This window comes from Herpailurus yagouaroundi, unplaced genomic scaffold (assembly GCF_014898765.1).
Source record: "Herpailurus yagouaroundi ecotype Mexico unplaced genomic scaffold, PumYag 183, whole genome shotgun sequence".
NCBI classification, from domain to species: domain Eukaryota; kingdom Metazoa; phylum Chordata; class Mammalia; order Carnivora; family Felidae; genus Herpailurus; species Herpailurus yagouaroundi.
In genome coordinates this window covers 10033890-10053830 of record NW_024412414.1, presented here as the reverse complement: position 1 = coordinate 10053830, position 19941 = coordinate 10033890, and the positions used below count along the sequence as shown (strand labels likewise).

Genomic DNA, 19941 nt, shown 5'->3' with positions numbered 1-19941 from the left:
TTAGCTAACAAATTCTTTAAACAGCTCTAATGCTCCTATAAGGATGAGGTAAATATGTTACAGCAAAACTAAAAAAAAGCAAGCACACAATGACACAGGCATGCACACATGCGTGCACTCATGCACACACACACACACACACACACACACACACACACACACCCCTCACTATTTTTACTTTTACTTTGAGCATGGAGAGGGCTTGATGTTTCAGGACTAAAGGGCAAGGACAGGGCAGCTGTGGCTCAGGGTACCAATGGCTGAGCACTTACTTCAAGAAAATGAAAGCAGTGGAAAAAGACAAAACTCCTTCTCTGCTTACTATGAATTCCTCAAAGGGCTGTGCCCTGTCTTCCCTGTCTGGATGTCAAGGACCTAGCAGAGGGATCTTGCCAACTACTGCCATCCTTTCAAAGGGCACCTCCTCAGAGAAGCTCTTAAAGCTCCAACCAGCAGAAAACAGAGTTCATCGAGGCTCCCACCTCTACCATACCAGCAACAATTCTTACCACGGTGCCTCTGGATTAATCTGATCACTACCCAACCTACAGGCTTCTCAACAACCAGGTCTGTCTCATGCATCTTTGCATCCCCAAGAGAGCCCTGGAACATAGTAAGTGCTCAGTAAATGCAGGCTGAGCCCCCATTCAGAGTGTATCAATGACAAAAACACAGCCAAATCTGTCAATTATAAAGAGCTGGAAGGGAAGGCTACTACCATAAATGACAGTGCTGATAGCCACAACGATTTCTATATGCTGTTTCTCAAAGTTGAAAATCATAAAAAAAATTGAATTTCATGGACAGAAGACATAGGCTCTGAATTGTTTCAAAATGCAGCTATAAACATAGAGAAATTTCTCAAAAGTTTTCTTTCAAACTACTTTAAAAAATAGTTGCATAAAAAAATAGCTGTATGGGGGCGCCTGGGTGGCTCAGTCGGTTGGGCGTCTGACTTCGGCTCAGGTCATGATCTCGCGGTCTGTGAGTTCAAGCCCCGCGATGGGCTCTGTGCTGACCGCTCAGAGCCTGGAGCCTGTTTCAGACTCTGTGTCTCCCTCTCTCTCTGACCTTCCCCCGTTCATGCTCTGTCTCTCTCTGTCTCAAAAATGAATAAATGTTAAAAAAAAATAAAAAAAAATAGCTGTATGGCGAGTGTATGTGGGGGGGAAATATCCGACAACCATTGTTTTATGTGGGGGGGGGGGGAGGGAAGTTTTATTTGGTTACAAGCTTACTAGGGGCCAACAGTGAGAAGCTGCCCTTCCTGTTGCTGCTGCACTATTCATAAAAATAATAATAGGACTCTCAAGAATAATGCTACAGTACTAATAATGATTAAAATGTATCATATCCTTGCCATTTGCTAAATATCATGCTAGGTGATACAAACTTTCTCTCTGTCCCTCACAATTCTATGAAGTCAGAATCTTCTATCCCCACTTAGGAAAAGAAGCAAACTGAGTTCCGGAGTAGTAAAGTGACTTTCCCAGGATCATACAACTGGTAAGCCAGAAGTATAGCAAAAACATTCAAACCCAGTTCTATTGGATTCCACTGGCTCACCTCCTCACTGCTGACATAATCTGAGATCTGATGAGAGAAAATGATGGAAAAGGACAGTCCTAGAATTAATAGCATGGATCAGGGGACATATTGAATACTGCGTACGGTTCTGGGTGCCCGTTGAGAAAAAAGGATTTTTCCCTCCCACTCTTGTTATTCAGAGGAATGTAATGCAGCTTGCCTTGGACTGGAAACCAAGTTATCCAAGGTGCACCTGAAGGTTGGGGATGCTTATCTAGAAAGACAAAGACAAAGGGGCACAGGCTGGGACTATCTCCAGGTATTTGGAAAGCTTTTGTGTACAAGACAGAGAGAAGATGTGTTCTGTGTTCTCACCAAGTACAGAATGAGGTGAAACTTCAGGACAGGATACTCTGGTTGGTCACAGCAACCTCACAACAATGAGAATATCTGGTAACACAAGTTGCCGCAGGTGTTAGAGCGGCTGCGAGATCAGAGCTGTCCGGTGTACCAAAGAAGGGATTCCTACAGAGGCAGAGGCTGAAGGTCTTCATTTCCCACTTTTAAATCCACTGGTCCTCCAAATTGAGAGGGGAGGCCAAGATACACGTGAGTGTCCTGCTCTGTTTGCTCAGGGAGAGTCAACAGTAACATGAGGCTGTAAAGGTAACTTCTTATTGTAAAGTAGAAACAGTGTTTTTACGATCTTCCAAACAGCAACTGGAATTCGCATTCATTCTTTGCAAGCAAAAAGCGAGTGTCTGGATAATGGGTTTGAAAATGTGTTTACAGGATCTAAATATCTCAGCCATATACATTCACGGTTATTTCTATTTCTCAGCACTTTTGTTGTTGTTGTTGTTGGACGATCAACCTTGCTCCAGAGCCACAAAGAAAAGCAGCAGTGGAGAAACATTAGCTTTTTCTCCTTAATGATTTCCATCTACCACTTGGGAGAAAAAGAATTATTTTCCCTGACACAGTCCCAAGACACTGTTTTCCTTTTAGCACATACTAAGTACAATGTAAACCATATTAATTTACTATCAAGTTTAAGTCAGCTTCATTAACACCTGAATGTTTTTTTTTTTCATTTTTGATACTAGGTTACTTCTCCTTCAAATCGATTTATTCATGCCCCTAAAACATCCTCATTAAAAATATGGGAATGAGGTCCTTAGAGCAGGTAAAAGTCCTCAGTCAGCTCCTCGTCCTAGCACAACCTAGGTACCAATGATGGCTTGCTGCACTGATAAGGCTGCTATTGGGTAATCGCTAGGTGTGGCAGGCTCAACTAAGAACGATGACATGATATTTACCGGGTTTTGCCAGACTGAAACAAGGACAGTCGCATGCCAATGGCAGAGGAGGACTAGGAAGACAGGCTAAGTAGGAATCTAATATTCTTGCTGTACAAAATTCATTGATTCGTGCAGTGGCAGGAGACCAGAGGAGGGGTTACTGGGAAAAGAAATAATCAAGTGTGGAGTGTAGAGGATGGACCAAAGTGATGTCCCAAGTGCCATCATCCCAAGTCCCAAGGGCAATCACCGCATGGAAAACAAGATTGTGAGCAGGACTGACAAGTGTGGCACCTGCCAGCACACTGTACATGCAGATTTCAGGTCAGAGGGAAGGCATGTGCCATGTGTGACAGCCAGGGGCTCCGAGTGTCATTCAAAACCGTGTCATTCAATGCAGACAAGGAGGGCTTACCACCTCCATGGTCAACCCTATACCGTGACAAAGCAGCCTGGCAAAACAGGATACAGTTCCAAAAATGTCTGGAGCTATACAATCTAATTGAACAATCAAATTACACACCAAGAAAAACAAAACAAACTCAATCTCTGGCTAATAGAATTTGGCAAGCAGCCGGATTCATTCAAAGCAGGAATGGTTTTTGAAAAACTTTATTCCCACTGGACTTGAATGAACCATGAAGCACTAGCAAGTTTCTCATTTAAGGATGACAATGTGTTATGCCAGCCAACGGTAAGGAGAGAAGGAGTTCTGAGTCTTCCCCAACATTCCTCATCAACTCTGCCTGAGAGAAGCATAGAATACCCCAAGTAGGCAGTCAAAACACAATTTAAACAAAAACAATACACAACAACACTTCTGAGGTATAAAATACTTTCACATGCAGCATCATCAAATTTAACTTCACAACAAATTCATGATAAAAGTAAAATTATTCCCAACATGTAGATAACGAAAGTTAAGATATCCTAAGTTTAGGGGTACCTGCGTGCATTCGTCAGTTAACTGTCTGACTCTTGGTTTTGGCTCAGGTCATGATCTCATGGTTCATGAGTGTGAGCCCCCCTCATTGGGCTCTGCACTGGCAGTGGAGAGCCTGCTTGGGATTCTTTCTCTCCCTCTCTCTCTCTCTGTCCCTCCCCTACTTGTGCTGTCTCTCTCTAAAAATAAATAAATAAACTTTAAAAAAAGAGAGATATACTAAGTTTAAAGAAATTCCTTTAATATTAAGTGGCAGAGCTATAATCCAAGTTACTTTGACTCATTCCAAGACTGGAGTTCTTTCCCTCAGGAAAAAAAAGCTGCCCGAATGAAACCATATACCTCAAAGTTAGAGTGGAAAATATATCATAGATCACACCATCCTCTCACACAATCAGCAAGCAAGTCAGCATGGTACGTGGGTAGTGTAAGTGAGTATGCAGGTGCTGGAAATTAGGGTGCTATGTAAGCTCAACACATTCTTTACTGAAAGCACTACATACTGCCATAGATTAATATGGGCCTTGGGGTGAGGTAACTGAAAAGGGAAAAAAATGACCTTTTTTTTTTTGTTTGTTTGGTTAAAAGAAATAGTAGCAGCAATGGTAATACTCTGGACTGTATCTGTGTGGAAAGAGGTGATGCCATCTTAAGCAGCTCCAGAAGACACACACACACACACACACACACACACACACACACACACACATGCACACACCCTCCACATAACCTCCTACCAGCTAAGACCAAACCAACCCTCACTTCATATGGTCAAATACATCAGCCTCTCTCAGAATTGTGTGTACAAAGCACACAAGATATTTCCACCACCTGCTTCTGCCATAAATGACTGCCCAATAAAATAAGCACTAATGATTAACTTTTGCTCCCTGGAAGTCACTGAATGAGAAAAAGATATTCCCTGAATAGCCTTTGCATACAGAACACTGACTTTTCTCAAGCTCCCCAAAGAAGCTTTAAAATGATTTGCCATTATGAGTTAGTCTTGGAACTAACACATATGCATGGCATAGAAGAGGTCAGTTCCTGAGTTGAAATGTTTACTAATCACGTGGACATTTTGGTTCAAAACTCTCCCTGAAAATGTCTGTTTCCAAGCAGCCTTTGCTTTTGAAACACCTGAAATATGAATAGTGGTCACACTCAATTCTAGGTCTCTGGAACTGGCTTTGTTACAGGACCAGCTGTTATGCACCACATTCTTTGCTAGGCACTGGAGATACACAGGCCATTAGGGAAAGAAGGCAAATAAATTGAGACCTCAGTGAGAAATAGGAGTTTTAACCAAACCAGATGAAAACTACTATAGTTGTGAGGAACTGCAGGGCTCAAATTCCAGAGAAGAGGGAAGCTCAGAGATGACCTTTCCCATTCTTAGTTTCACCTAGAGGTCTGCTGATTCACAAAGGCAACAGCTATAAGGCTGAGAAGCTGAATAGAACTCTCAATAGACTCGTGGCCTAGGGAAACAAAAAATGGAATTACAAAACCCTTCAAGGAAGAAGAGCCATAGTAAAACCCCTGACTTTTGGTTGGCATCCTAAAAACTACATCCAGACAAGCCCTCACAGGGACTGAAGCGCACCTTCAAAACATCCCAACTCCTGACTGGAATTAGCTCATCTGAAATGGAAGTTTCCACAGGCAATGGTACATCCTCTCTAGAGAAAGATCACGCTATCCAGATCTCCAATAATATCTATAATTTTTCATATGCATTATCTGGTACTCAGCCAAAAATAGCCAGGCATGTGAGAAAACAAGATGTGACCAAACCCAACAATGACAACAGAAGCAGGTCAAAGGGTAGCTAGAGACTAGAGTTATGAGATGCAGACTTTAACATATGATGACTAAAAACCACAGTGAGATTGCACTATACATTGACTAAAACTGTTTAAATTAAAAATATTAACAATATCCAGTGTTAACCTGGAGACCAGTTTTTGTCCTTTTCCTCTGGTTAAAAGAAATACAGTAAATACAGTAAACTGTTAATATATGTTACGTCTAAATGGCAGGTATGTATTATACTATTTTCTGTACCATCCTGAATTTTTATTAAATTTTATAACTAAATGTTTGAAGAAGAAGTAAAAGGTATGGCTAGAAAGATCAGCAAGGATTAAATGATCTTAGCCTTGAGAACTTGTGTTCAAGAAACTGTACTTTCTTCTTTAGACAAGAAGCCACTGAAGGGTTTTAAACAGAGGAGTGACTGCGTTAAATCTGTTCTCTGTAGACGTCATTGTAGCTGCATAGTGCAGAGAGATGAAAGGCAGGGGCCCAGCTGGGAGGCTGTTGCAGTACCCCAGATGGGACATGCCAGTGGCACTGGAAATGAAGGAAGTTGTAAAGATTTGAATGATGGAATCTGAGTTCTCTAGGAAGTTGGGGTTTAGTTCTCAAAACAGATAAATTTTAGCCCATTCAAATCAGGAAGCAAATGAGGCCACTGTGACCAAGAGAAATCTAAAATCAGAACAATTTATAAAGCAAGGACGACATCTAAGATAGCTCCTGGGACTGGGGAAAACAAGAGAAATGTGAATTTTTCTGTAAATCCTTAGAAGACACACAAGCAGTTATAAGACTGGAAGCTAATAAGCGCTCAGCTCGACAACAGATGGTCAGATAGATACATTCACAACTTGCCAGAATCCTGAAGCCTTGTGCACCCCCTTGCAAACATGCAGATGCTTTTATCCGAGGGGGAAAAATTCTATTTCTGACTCTGACAGCAAATGCCAAGTCACATCTTGCCAGTAGAGAATGGCATCTCCCAACCACAAACCTACCGAGAATTTCACAACCTTATTCTCATTTTGGAGAGAAGAGTTGTCTTTGACCGCTACTTGCACCAGCCCTGCCAGAAAGTACAAGGGAAATGAGTGGGGGAATGACAGTTTCCGAAGAACTCAGCTTTTTCATCTGCACCCAAGAAAGTAGGTTTGTGTCTCCAGATTATTCATGAGCAGCCCACGTGTTATTCTGTGAAGAAAAATCAAGCACATCAAACAAATTTATCCTTATATTCCGAAAAATGGCCTGAGGCACAGAGCCTGACAATTTCTTCAATTACTCGAGCTGCTTAACCCTCCACTGACAAGAGACTGAAGAATTAATTTTCTTTATAGTTACTCTTAGTTCCCTTTTCAAAAGGTTAAGGTTTAAAATTGAGCATATTAAGTTCCCAGTCTAGCTAGTTTTGGTATAAATATATATTCTTGGTTCTGACTTATGAATGTCTAGCTTGCTAGAGATAGGATTTTTAAATGGTTCTTTCCCCCCACACAACAAAAAATATTCAGACACGGTTGTTGTTTTTTAAGGAAGTACTTCTCACCTACATGCCCATGTAGTCCCTCAATTTTTGTATGTTCTTCTGGCAGAGCCTGGTTTTAAGGGGCACAGTTGAATGTTAGTTGCATTTAACATTCTTCCCATACCAGAGTAGGTAAAACTTAGATAAATGTGGTTGTCTTAATTCCCAAGGCATATGATGTACCGAACTGACATACTGCAGAGTGCAGGAAATAATGACTAAATGACTCAACTTCCTGACTCAACATTGACCAGAAAATACTTTCTCATTTTTCTCTAAAGAACACTCCTGAATCAAAATTTCAGCCAATCAAAACTCAGGCACTTAGCTGCATGATAAATACCATCTAGCATAGCTCACTGGTTATTACTAAAAACATTAATGAATTTTGCATAGTTATTTAGATATCTTACTCTGATCAAATTTATGAGGCTGAATAATACTTTCTAAAGTTATAGGCAGATTCACTCAAATAATTATTACCATCACCATCCAGAAGTACATAAAATGCTTGTAGATATTTCTACACAGCGCTTTAAACTTGAAATGAGAGACACGTACTTAATATCCCTTTGGGGAAATTCCAAGATTAATTTCAAAAGCAGACAAATACTCTTCAGAAACACATGAAATTCTTGCCACAGACCGCCTAGGGGATGGATATAATCTTCTCATGATACAGTCTGAGAATGATACTCACTGGGTTAAGTGTTTTTTCAACAGAATGGTGAACGGTCCACCAGTCTGAAGTCCATTCCCATGCGTTCCCCACTATATTGTATAAGCCATAACCATTGGGAGGAAAGGCGTCGACCTAAAAATTAAAAAAAGGGAATATGCTGTCAAAGTACTCACCTTCTTTGGAAATCTCTTTGCTGAAAAAATGCACTAAAAGAAGTAGAACTTCAAGGTATGAATATTAATTTTCATTCTGACCATCAAACTGCAATTTGGCCAATGTAAAAACAAAGAAAGAGACATGTTTTGCTTTGATTTCTCAAGGGGAGTTTAGAAACCTAAGGAGAGTTTATACTACATGGTAAGGAAGCCAACAAAACTCTTCCTAACAGACAAATAATGACCAAATCTGTACCTGATGGGGGAGGGGGAGATGATGATTTCAACTCTCAAAAGCATAACAGAAACATCATATCAGACCCACTATAAGTTTTACCATCAGAGCTAAGATATGTGGCCACATAATGTCTTTTACGTTGAAAAACACCAAGTCACTTCTGTCCTCTCTACCCACCAGCCCCCTCCAACTCACTATCTTATCTTTAAGCCTCAGTCATTATCATCAAAACACTGAGACGACTTGTTTTTCTAAAGAAAATGTGAATTCATTATCAAGCATATTTGTAAGAAAAGGTTTGCAGTCAGTCTCTGGAACCTGGAAGTATGAGGCCAACTGAGATTCATCAGCAAGCAATCATATCACATTTCAAAGGCAGGTCAGACAGTCTGCCACAGAATATTGTCACAGACAAAGAGCCAAAGTATAAAACTTTTTTAAGAAGGAGGGAAGGGAGAGGGGTAAGAAAAAACTTTAACTGAAAAAGTTAGTGTAGACAATTACACTATTTTAGCGACTTAAAATATTTTCCCAATATTTTTTAATGGAAATTCTCAAACATAAAGAAAATTTTCATTTTTTAAATGAAAATATACCAAGTTATCTTTGGGTTTTTATTTATTTTTTATTTATTTATTTTTTTGAGACAGAGAGAGAGAGAGAGAAAGTACAATCAGGGAGAGTAGAGGGAGAAAGAGAAAAGGAAAGGGAGAGGAAGAAGAAGAGAGAGAGAGAGAAGGAGAGGGAGAGAGAGAGAGAGGAGGAGAGAGACAGAGAGAGAGAGAGAGAGAGAGAGAGAGAGAGAGAGAGAATGAATCCTAAGCAGGCTCCACACTCAGTGCAAAGCCTGACACAGGGCTCCATCCCACAACCCTGGGACCGTGACCTGAGCAGAAATCAAGAGTCAGATGCTCAATCAACTAAACGCCCCAGGCGCCCCTATCTTTGGGTTTTAAAAAATATTTTTGTAAAAAATAAAAATAATAATATAAAATACAAAAATATATATGTTTTTGTAAATCCATGGGGTTTTTTTCCCCATACTAATGACGTAGGGCTAAAGAAATGAATAAACTAAAAATTCACCTCCATTTGACACGTGAATATGGAAGCACCTGATACTTGGGCAGTTCAGAGCACTTCAAAGTTATGAAGCTACTTCCTAAAAGAACTTCATCTCGATAATTTGGAAAGCTAAAAAATTTTGCCACTCTGCTTCCATATTCAGCATTCATTATGGAAACAGCAGTCTTTATTTACTGCATCATTCAGTAATTCCATGCATGTCAAGTGAAGGCAGGAAGGGATCAATGGCGTAAAGACATCAAAGAGCTTACTGAGGGAGAAAAAATATATACCCAAAACAAAAAATCTAATTTTGTAAGACAGAGTGGGATGAGTAGGGAAATGAGTGGGGAAAAAATGTCTCAGAAATTCCCAAGAGGGAGAGGATTTCTGGCTGCAGAGATTTCCGGCTGCAGATTTCTGGCTGTATCCTCCTCTACAAAGGTAGAAGAGTCTCATTGGAATCAAGTTCACAGTTCTAAACTGAGAGAGACAGTAAAGGTGGAGAGGCCACAGGCATAAACCGTTCTTCAAGAATTTAGAGATGATCGGAAAGAGTAAGGTGGGATAATAGCTGCAAGGAATAGAAAGAAAAAGAAGAAATTAATTTGTTTCAAGAAGAGAAGAGAAAGAGCCAGGGGCACAAGAGCAATTAAAAGATGCAACAAACATTCTGGAGGAAAGAATCATTTCTCAGGCTCATAGAACACACAAGCGGAGGGGGCTCAAGTTCATGTGCCTGAGGTCCTTTTTATGTGCCCACACTTAGCAGCTACTGAGCAAGCAATTTAACCTATCTGGTGCTCTTAAACCATTCAGATGGGGAAATAAAATTGACTCAAACTTTGGGGTTTTCTTCCCCCTTTAAAAAATCTGATGTTTAAGTGAGATAAAATCTGGAAGTCACCATCCCTAAAATTACCATCTATGAGTATGCCATTAAGGAGAAGAAACTGTGTAACTGCTCATTGTTAAATTAATTGCACTAACCAAAGCTTCCTTCCAGGAACCTCACAAGAAAACAAATGTGCATGAGAAATATTTCAAACCTGCTGAATGATTGCTATGTATTAAAACCAAAACACACTAATAGTTGTATGAAAGTGGCTAACAAAATAAAAATCCAATTCGTAAGATTCATGTGGTCAGAATAGTTTGCTCCGTCCAGACCAGAAGTAACAGCATACATAAAATATCAGGTGAGAGAGCTGTTTCACTGTAGTCCACCCCACCATTGAAGTTAAATTCCTTCTCTCTAATGAACAGACTGTGTGGACGCAACAGCTCAAGTGGACTCAAGGTAACTGTCTGGGTCAACAGTCCTATTTTGAAGATACAGATCTTGCTAAGTCTCATTCCAAACACAGGTGGAAGCCACCTCCCTGTGCCCTCCTGCTTCTTTCTCCCCAGGTCATGTCTCTCAAATTGGTTCTTTGAGGGCCCCTGGGAACTGTTCTAATTTTGTCTTAGGAACTTGCATGGTTGCTTCTTGAGGTAATTTCTGGTGCATATATTCCAGGATAGACATCTGCTGAACTCCCAGTTAAATGTTCCCACTCTAAACATCTGTAAAGTGTCCTTATTTCACAGGGAACTTTGTGTTTTCTGAACAGGTGCCCTTAAGGATAAATGACTGTTTTCCTTGGAGACTCAAGTACTGAAATAGGACATGAAATTCCATAGCAGTAAGCACTGTGAAATATTCATAACTGCCCAGTCCAGCCTTTTCATGGCCTTTTACTAAAACTGACAGGCGCTTATATAATTTGGTCCATCGTAAGTCCACACCTTAGGATTCAAGGCTTACTGCAGTAGCCCTACTTCTCACAGCCTACCATCTAGGAAGGGGACCCAGGCTGCTAAGGCCCTTGTGCCAGTCTTTCTAATGTATCTGCTACCAAAGAAGGCCGGGTATGAGCCCAATGTTCTGAGCCATCCATGTTGAAGGTTAGCGCACCGCAGGTGAGTTGCTGCACACTCCGTGGCAGTGTATAACACTTCGATGGCCACTGTCCCACTGCCTCCATCTACCAACATCTTTCCTAGGGACTCGTGAGCATCCTCACCGAGCACCTACAATTCCAGTTTTGCTGACCAAAGGTGGCCCATCATTGGCTAGGTTTCTCACCCATGGAAAGTCTGAGAAAGGGTGGAACTCCTTTAGCCCCTGACATGTCTAATCCCTCATTTTGCCGAATACAACTATGTGCTTGTGAGAGTAGTAGCTATCATGAAGGAAACTTTGGAGGAACCAACTTCTAGATCAAATGATTAGTCTTCTGCTTCCTTCGGGTAGTACATCATTTCCCATTGGTTTGTGTTGGTTCCTTTATCACATGCTTACACATATATATGGAATTTTATATATACACATATGCACCCCAATACCTCTTGGAAGGCTACATCTTCTCATGCAATCTATTATTTACATCAATTGCCCCCCCCAAAATGAAACTATAATGCTTTAACTACTATAGCTCAAACTATTTTTAGATTTCGGGTAGGTCAAGTATCTCTCCACTCTTCATCTTTTCCAAAAATGTCTGGGTCTTTCTCACTACTTTATTATTTTCAGTCAAATTTTAGAGTCATTTGGCCATCTTCCAAACAATGTATCTGTGTTACATTTATAAGTAAATTTTGGAAGAATTATTTTTGTGTGAAACAAAAATACAAATATGAAAAAAATGACAACTGTTTGAAAGAGTGTTGAAAGAAAATCATTCTCTGTAACAACAAACCCAGTAAGGTGTTACTTCCCCACCGCAAGATTTCTTTCCTCACTGTTAGGAGAAAATGAAATATTTCCAACATTGCTTCATTAGTGTATGATTTTGCCAGCAAAAGAGCAATGAGAAAAGAACTCTTATATACTTGTGGAGGGAAGTATGCAATACGCACTCTGGAAAACAGTTTAGCCATATATCTAAAACCTTTACCAAGAGTGTTTACTAGTCTTTGGCTCATTAATTTCATTTTGGGAAATCTATCTTAAACAAATCATCAGATATACAATTTAATATTTATGTACAAGATGTTTCTTGTTAAATTATTTAGCAAAAACAAAACATGACAAAACAACAGATATAACCTAAATTAGTGAATGATTAATAAAAGGCAAATAAATTAGGCCTTATTCAAATGACAGGTTATCCATCTGTTGAAAGACAATGTATTTGTTCCTCATATTAAGTAGGGAAAAACAAGATTTTAAGTATTACATTCAGCATGACCCAAAAGCAACATGTAAAAAGTATATACATATATATATATATATATACATATATATATACACACATATATATATATGCATATATGTATGTGTGTGTATACACACACATATATACACATACACACAGCTATATATACACCAGAAAAACATATGCTGGCATATATGGTAGTTCAGAACATGGGCTTTGGAAACAGACCCAGTTCAAACTCCAACTGTGCTACTTTCCAGCTGCGTATCCTTGGGCAAGTTAGTTAACCTTTCTGTCCCTCAGAATGACCACCTGGAAAATGAGGATAAAATACATGGTACCTACTTTACAAAGTTGAATTAACATTAAATGCATTAACTCATAAAAATGGCCTAGCACCAAGCCTGCCACACTGCAAACACTCACTAACTACCAGCTATTATTAGCATCAATAAACATGGAAAGGAGCAGAAAGAAATGTACCAAAATGCTAACAAGGTTTATCTCTGGGTGGCAAAATTCCAAGTCCTTTCAATTTTCTCTTTTATACTCTTTTTGTTTTCCGAAGTTTCTCTAAGTATGATGGAATCAGAAAGAAAACTGTGTTATGAAAAAGAATATTTGATTAATTATTAGGAACTGCCACGCGCACAGGCGGATGAACACAGGAAGACGGCAACAGACTGGTCAGAGAGCGCGCAATGCCTTCCGCGCATGTCCGCGTTCTCTGTGGCTGCCGCCCGCCTCCGGAAGCCTCGCTACTCACAGGCGCAGTCCCTCGGAAGCCGTCCTCCCCAGTGTTGGTCACAGGAAACTCGCCCTGCCAAATGTTGGCATAATGTTGGCCTTTCGGCTGCAGTTTGTTGCCCCAGGGGAAAAGTCTGTCAGAAGAGACACAGGCATCAGCCTGTCAAACAGGCACAGGCTTCTGGATTAAAGTCAAGAGAAGGAATGCAATGAAAGAGAGGGCACTGCTCACTTGTTCTGAGTGAACTACGTTTTACATTTCAAATATATAAATAAATAAAGCTTTAACCAGAACTGTTTTGTTTTTGAAACTTCCGCACAACCAGCTCATGTCAAGTTCACCACAATCTCCGTGTTTCCCGGGTACTAGAGAGGCCTGCAATAAGTCACATAGCTAAAAGAAGGGCTTATAGAAGGCTGGGAAAGTAGGCATCATTGTGGACTTATATGGTAGCACAATCAGGCAGTATCACACCACACTTTTTTTAAAAGCCTCTGCTATTTTAAGGAGCCTTTCCTAGAAGATGTGACCCAAACATGAGCTTTCTGTCTCATGGTTCTAGAAGCAGAGAAATACCACTGCTTCAGGACATGCCTAAAATAAGAAAATCCTAAACGCAAGGCAGCCTGCCAAGAGGCTCTGAGGAGGACTCTGTAAGATCATAGGGAGATGAATGCGTGAAGCACCCTTTGGGGCTGCAGGGAGCCCACTTCACCTGACACTTTGGTGACCCAGGCATCAGTGTCTCCTAGTAAGTTCATGCAGATGAAGAAAGCCTGGGAAGAAAAAGTTCTTGTTTTCAATCAACTTTCTAACCGAAGTAAGTTCCACAGATTTAGAAAAAGGTCAACACATAGTTAGGCAAGGTGAGACCCTCCAAGTACCTGTTTTGCAGGCCTCCTCGACAGCTGTATTCCCACTCAGCTTCCGTGGGCAGCCGCTTTCCCGCCCACGTGCAGTAGGCCACGGCATCGTTCCAGGAGACGTGCAGAACTGGATGATCAGGCCTGGGGAAGAGCAAAAGCAGAGTGTAGAGGGGCACGAACTAGAACAGGAAACAGAAACCAGCTTCAGCAAAGCGCCTATAATCACCCTCAGTCCAATCTGGGTGTCCAATCTCAGTCTAATCAAACCCCCAGCTGTGCCACATCTGTCACCTTCCACCACAGGTGTCTGACATCCGAGTCTCCCGAATGGGTTATAATCCTCCTTGGAACTAGACTTAAAACATGTCCTCCCCAGCAGGCAGGCCTAGACCCCCAGAGAATCTCACTTGGTACACCGGGTGTGGAGATGCACCCCCCATGTCCCCCTCGAAGGAAGGAGTGCTGTTCCAGCTGCTGGGAGTGCCCCTTCAGGGTCTCCCACAGCTGTGGAGAGTCACCTAAGAACAGCCAATGACTAACCACAGTAGGGGCATAAAGGTCCAGCCATTTCAGAACACCCACAGCTCCATCCTACAGGCCCTATTTACCCCAAAGCCCTCAAAGGGATCAGTGGGGACTTCTTGGGCCTATATTATAATCTCAACTTTTCCCTCTGCACAATCTTGCTTTTCCCCTCCTCTGCACAGGTTGCTTGGCTTTAAACTTTGTGCCTTTCTACTACAGATTAGTCAGCTATATGCACCTCCTGCTAGCAGATACCAAATGAGTATTTTTTCTAAGGGCATAGAAGGATAAGGAAGGTTAGGGGGAAAGTTTGCAAATAAGGGGATCCGCACGTTCATATAGCACTAGATAATTCTAACTCCCTGTTCACCCTTTTTCAAGCGAACTACACACTCCTAGTCCATTCCTTAAACACCTCTGAATTCCCTCCAGCAATTACACCATGACTTTCATTTATTCCTTCAACAAATGTTTACTGAGTACCTGTTACGTGTCAGTTACTGTTTTCAGCAATCAGAGACATACTTTGCTAAGAAAATATACTCAGTGGAAAAAATACATTCCCCTCTGGGTTTTCCTTCTGCCTTAGCTTTTTCTTCTATTAAGTTCATGAAAGAAAATACCACTTGGGAGCTAAGAGGCCCAGTCAACCTGTGGTGCCCAAGAATTCTATGACTTTCTGCCTCACAGTCTATTTCTACCACGAAGGCTGCCAGCTCAGGCTTTGCAAGGTTTCTGCCCTTCGTCAAGGGGCTATATCCCTAAAGCTGAACTTCATGAGCTCTTAGCTCCCTGACAATGAGGGCAATAACCAGGGATGTTGTTAAAAATAGAGGCTCAAAATTCCCATCAGAAAAAGTGGGTTAGGAGAACAGTTTTCTTAGGCTGTTGAGATGCTGAGTCCTGACCCAACCTTTCTCCATCTCCAGGGCTTAAAGTGCTACTCTATTTTTGCTTGAGATAATTATTTCCTTGCCACCCTGGAGACTGGCTGACCGACTTGCAGCTCTGTGGTTTTTGAGTCAGATGGTGGCCTCAAAGTATGTCAGTCCAGGACTGGAGATAACATGAATCCTATACCCAAGGCTTGAGTTTCCACAGTGACCACCTGGCCAGACACAACTACTTATCCACAGCACAGATGGTCTTCTTCCTCATCGTGACCCACTCATAGGAGAGAGCAAACAGACAGGTTGAAAACATTAAATATGTCAAGAGATTTATAATAGGCCTGTCAAAGGGGGAAAAAAATTTTCAAAGCAAACTCTTTGAGAGGCCAAATGAGCAAGAAAGAAGTCACTTGTTAGGAGCCTTCTAGGAGTTACAACAGTGTTTGGGTCTCCACATATGTTATTTCCTCCTATGTTATTTTCCTACCAACTAACAAGAGTTGGTCGTTAGCACTCTTTTACAGATGAAGATGGCCACCGAGTTCCTTTTCAACAGCACAGGAATCTTTTTGGCAATTAAAAATGTCCACCAAGGAAAGAACCACCAGCCTCACCTGTGTCGAACAGTAGAGTCTGGTCCTTCTGGGTGTCTCCAGTTAGCGCCTTTAACAGGTAACCACCAGGGAGCAGCTGCAACCTCAAAGCAACACCCAGAAAAGCTGAGGTTAGTTAGGATGACTCTAGAAAAACAATGACTCAGTATGTGCAGAAAAAAATCTGACTTATGATCTTCAACTTCCATATCAGTTACCAAACAAATACTTTTACCAGACTATCAAAAATAAACCTTCAACAAAAAAGTATTATTTCATATCAAAAAGCACCACAATGACTGAATAGACATGTATTTAAATGATGTGTATCTCCAAGAATTGTTTAAAAGAGGAAGTGCTAGCTAATCCTCTATAATCTCTAACAAGTGAGAGACAGGTAGTACTGCTCCCGTTTAAAACATGGGGAGACAGAGTTAACCTTACAAGTATGTGCTGGGCTGAAGGTCCAACCCAGGTGGTCACATATCAAGCTGAAGCATAGGGTGAAAAGCTGCAGTGTGCTTTCAAAAGACCCTGGTTCAATTTCCAGCCCAACATCAGATGTGCAGCCCCAAGCAAGTTCACTGTTTATCTGGCTTCATCTGCAAAATGGGCGCAGGACCCTGGCCTCACCTACCTCAGAGGTTGAATTAGATAGGGAAGTGCTCAGCCAGATGTTCCCAGGACCTTAATTCCTACTTTACAGTTCCAGTTACCCAAGTAAAATACCAAGTGGGCCTCATGTAGTGACTGGTTAAGAGCTTGGCTTTGGAACCAGTCAAAACAAGAGTCAAATCACTCATGATGTGACCCCTGGCAACCTACTGAACCTCCCAAGGCCTGTTTTCATACTTTTAGATGGAGACAGTAACAATACCTACCTCATGGGTTATGACAAGGAGGAAACATAACATATATGAAGGGCTTACGAGTATGCCTGGCACTAGCATGCACTCAGTACAGAGAACTCATCTCAACCATGGCCTCATGACAGGAGGAGAGTCATAAAACATCTTCATCACCACTGTTCCTAATACTAACCGAAGAACAGAAATTTGCAAATGACTCTTGTAATATAAACCGAAGTAGACTCAAGGTTGTCCCCATGACAATGCTACTGTCAGTCATTTGCTCCCTGATGAGCTGGGTTGAGTGGAAGAGAAGGGGGAAGTGTTTCTGCTAACAATTACAGCAATCACTGAAAACACCAAACTCTGTTCTTGTTCTTTTTTTCATATCAGCACAATCAAAACATTCATGGGATTCCAATCACAACCTGATGGGAAAAAACAAATTCTCTTATATTTTTCAATGATACAGGCATTATGTCCTTAAAGGACACTATTGCAAGGTGTTTTATTTTTCTGAGACCAGGAGAGGCGAAAGGCACGGCTTATTTCTGTTTCAAGTATGGCCCTGCAGACACTTAAATCTGGGGATGTTCTCACTGACTTGACTGCTGGATGCCTAGGGTCCAGCGAAAGGTAACCCCTTCCATGTCAAGGGCAAAGGTGCATAGAAAGCCGAGGTTTTCCCACTTTCGAGTTTCAGTAACTTCAGATCACTCACCCAACCCCAACCCACCCCCAACACTGATCAGAGAGGGCACCAGAAGTTCTATTTCTTAAAATAATAAAAGAAGTAAAGAAGACAAATGTGACAAAATGTTAACCTTTGTTAAATCTGGGTGGAAGAAATGAGATTGCCTAATTTTCTTGTACCTTTTGTGTTTTGAAACATTTCATCAGTAGCAACTATTTTTAAAAAACTGACTTATTGATCTGTTCTTCTACTGATGGGCATTTGGGTGGGTTCCAGTTCAGGGCTATCTATTATGAACAGTGTTTACTTCTATCAACATTTTTAGGTGCTCCTGACTTTCAGCAAGTATACATATGCATTTCTGTGGACTGCACACCACAGAGTGGCACTGCTGAATATGCACAGCTTTAGCGAAGACAACCAAACCCAAGCTCGAATGGCACATGTGCTCCAAGGTTTCCAGCCCCTTCTTCAGAGGGGAGCTTCCATGGACCTGGCTGATGTAGAGCAGACCCTGGTACGGCTGCTCCAAGGGCCTCTTAGACTGTTCCCTTTCCTCTCCTCTTCCCCTCAATTCACTCTGGTTACAAATATTTGCTGAACACCCACTGTCGGCCAGCACTGAGCCTGATTCCTAAAAGATTTCTTCCACTCCAGGAATCCTCAGAGTATGAGTTAAGACAGTATATTGAGGGGCACTAGGGTGGCTCAGTCAGTTAAGCGTCAGATTCTTGGTTTTGGCTCAGGTCATGATCTCGCGGTTTGTGGGTTCGAGCCCCACGTCGGGCTCTGCACTAACAGCGCAGAGCCTGCTTGGGATTCTGTCTCCCTGTCTCTCTGTCCCTCCCCGCTCACTCTCTGTCTCTCTCTCTCTCAAAATGAAAGACAAGACAGTATATCGATGGTTTTTAAATTATTTTGTTTATCTTACATGGTTCATTGCACAAAGTGGGGAACAAAATGTGGACCTAGTCACTTCATTTTCCTTTAAAAATGTCTACAAAACTCAAACTGGTGGATCTAGGTACCACCTTACACACACTAGTGCTATAGGTCTGACTCAGTTTCCTCCCCACCACACACACACACTTTCTCTCATTCTAAATATCTGCTTTTCACTTCTCCCAGGATTTCTCTTCTCTGGAACCTTTCACATTATCTTAGCAACGCATCCCAAACAGACCCCTAGCTTACATGACTTGAATTCATGGAGGTTCGCAATGATCAACAATCTCAGGGATGTGCAGAGTGAAACACGAAGAACAGACTGGCTTGAGATGGGGAGGGGACACCACGGTAACACTGCCCTCGTCCAAAGGCCACAACCTAGTTTTTCTCCAAGATACTAAGACCTGAGGTAAGTATGCAAAGATACATCTACAGTATTATAGTATTATTTCTAATTAAAAATTACAAAGTAACCCAGCCTTGGCAGCCATCCATCCAAAGGAATACTGTACAGTTATCAAAAGATACTCCGGGGCGCCTGGGTGGCGCAGTCGGTTAAGCGTCCGACTTCAGCCAGGTCACGATCTCGCGGTCCGTGAGTTCGAGCCCCGCGTCAGGCTCCGGGCTGATGGCTCGGAGCCTGGAGCCTGTTTCCGATTCTGTGTCTCCCTCTCTCTCTGCCCCTCCCCCGTTCATGCTCTGACTCTCTCTGTCCCAAAAATAAATAAACGTTGAAAAAAAAATTAAAAAAAAAAAAAAAAAAGATACTCCGAGGTGGAAATATGTATATAATGTGTTATAAAGATAACCTATAGAATAGGATATGTATTTGATTCTGTAAAATATATGCATACAAATGTATATGTAGTATACTCAGAAAAAAAGTCTGGAAGAATATACTTGCAATTATGGGGGTCAAGACTAGAGGAGTAATATGCTTTTTTAAGAATGAGTGTATATCACGATAATAAGAGTTCTCAACCTCAGCAATGACTGACATATTAGACCAAGTAATTCCTTGTTGTAAGGGGCTGTCTTGTGCCCTGTAGGATGTTTAGTAGCATCCCTGACCTCTTCCCAGTAGATGCCAATAGCACCCTCCCCCTAATTGCGGGAGCCTAAAATGTCTCCAGACATTGCCAAATGCACCCTGGGAGGTGCAAAATAACCCACTGCACTATGGTAATCAGGAAAAAAAAAAAAAAATCGTCTTTCTTAAATGTTAATATATAGTTCATAGAGGCATAGTAGTAAGAGCATCCTATCCTGGAGCCTGGCTACCTGAGTCTGAACAATAGGACCACATTTTACAAGCTGCATGATCTTGGGTTTTTTAGTTTAACCTTTCTAGGTCTCAGTTTCCTCATTTGTA

General features: G+C 41.5%; 1 protein-coding gene across 1 annotated transcript in view; it reads right to left on the bottom strand.

Annotated features, from left to right (window-relative positions):
- Positions 1 to 19941, bottom strand: part of SUMF1 (sulfatase modifying factor 1) — a 95974-nt gene that overhangs the window by 32812 nt on the left and 43221 nt on the right. The window contains exons 4-7 of the mRNA XM_040492114.1: positions 16101 to 16183; positions 14090 to 14212; positions 13224 to 13338; positions 7818 to 7931 (exon numbers count right to left, since the gene is read on the bottom strand). Of these exons, the coding sequence (XP_040348048.1) occupies positions 7818 to 7931; positions 13224 to 13338; positions 14090 to 14212; positions 16101 to 16183 (435 nt within the window). The remainder of the gene's footprint in view (positions 1 to 7817; positions 7932 to 13223; positions 13339 to 14089; positions 14213 to 16100; positions 16184 to 19941) is intronic.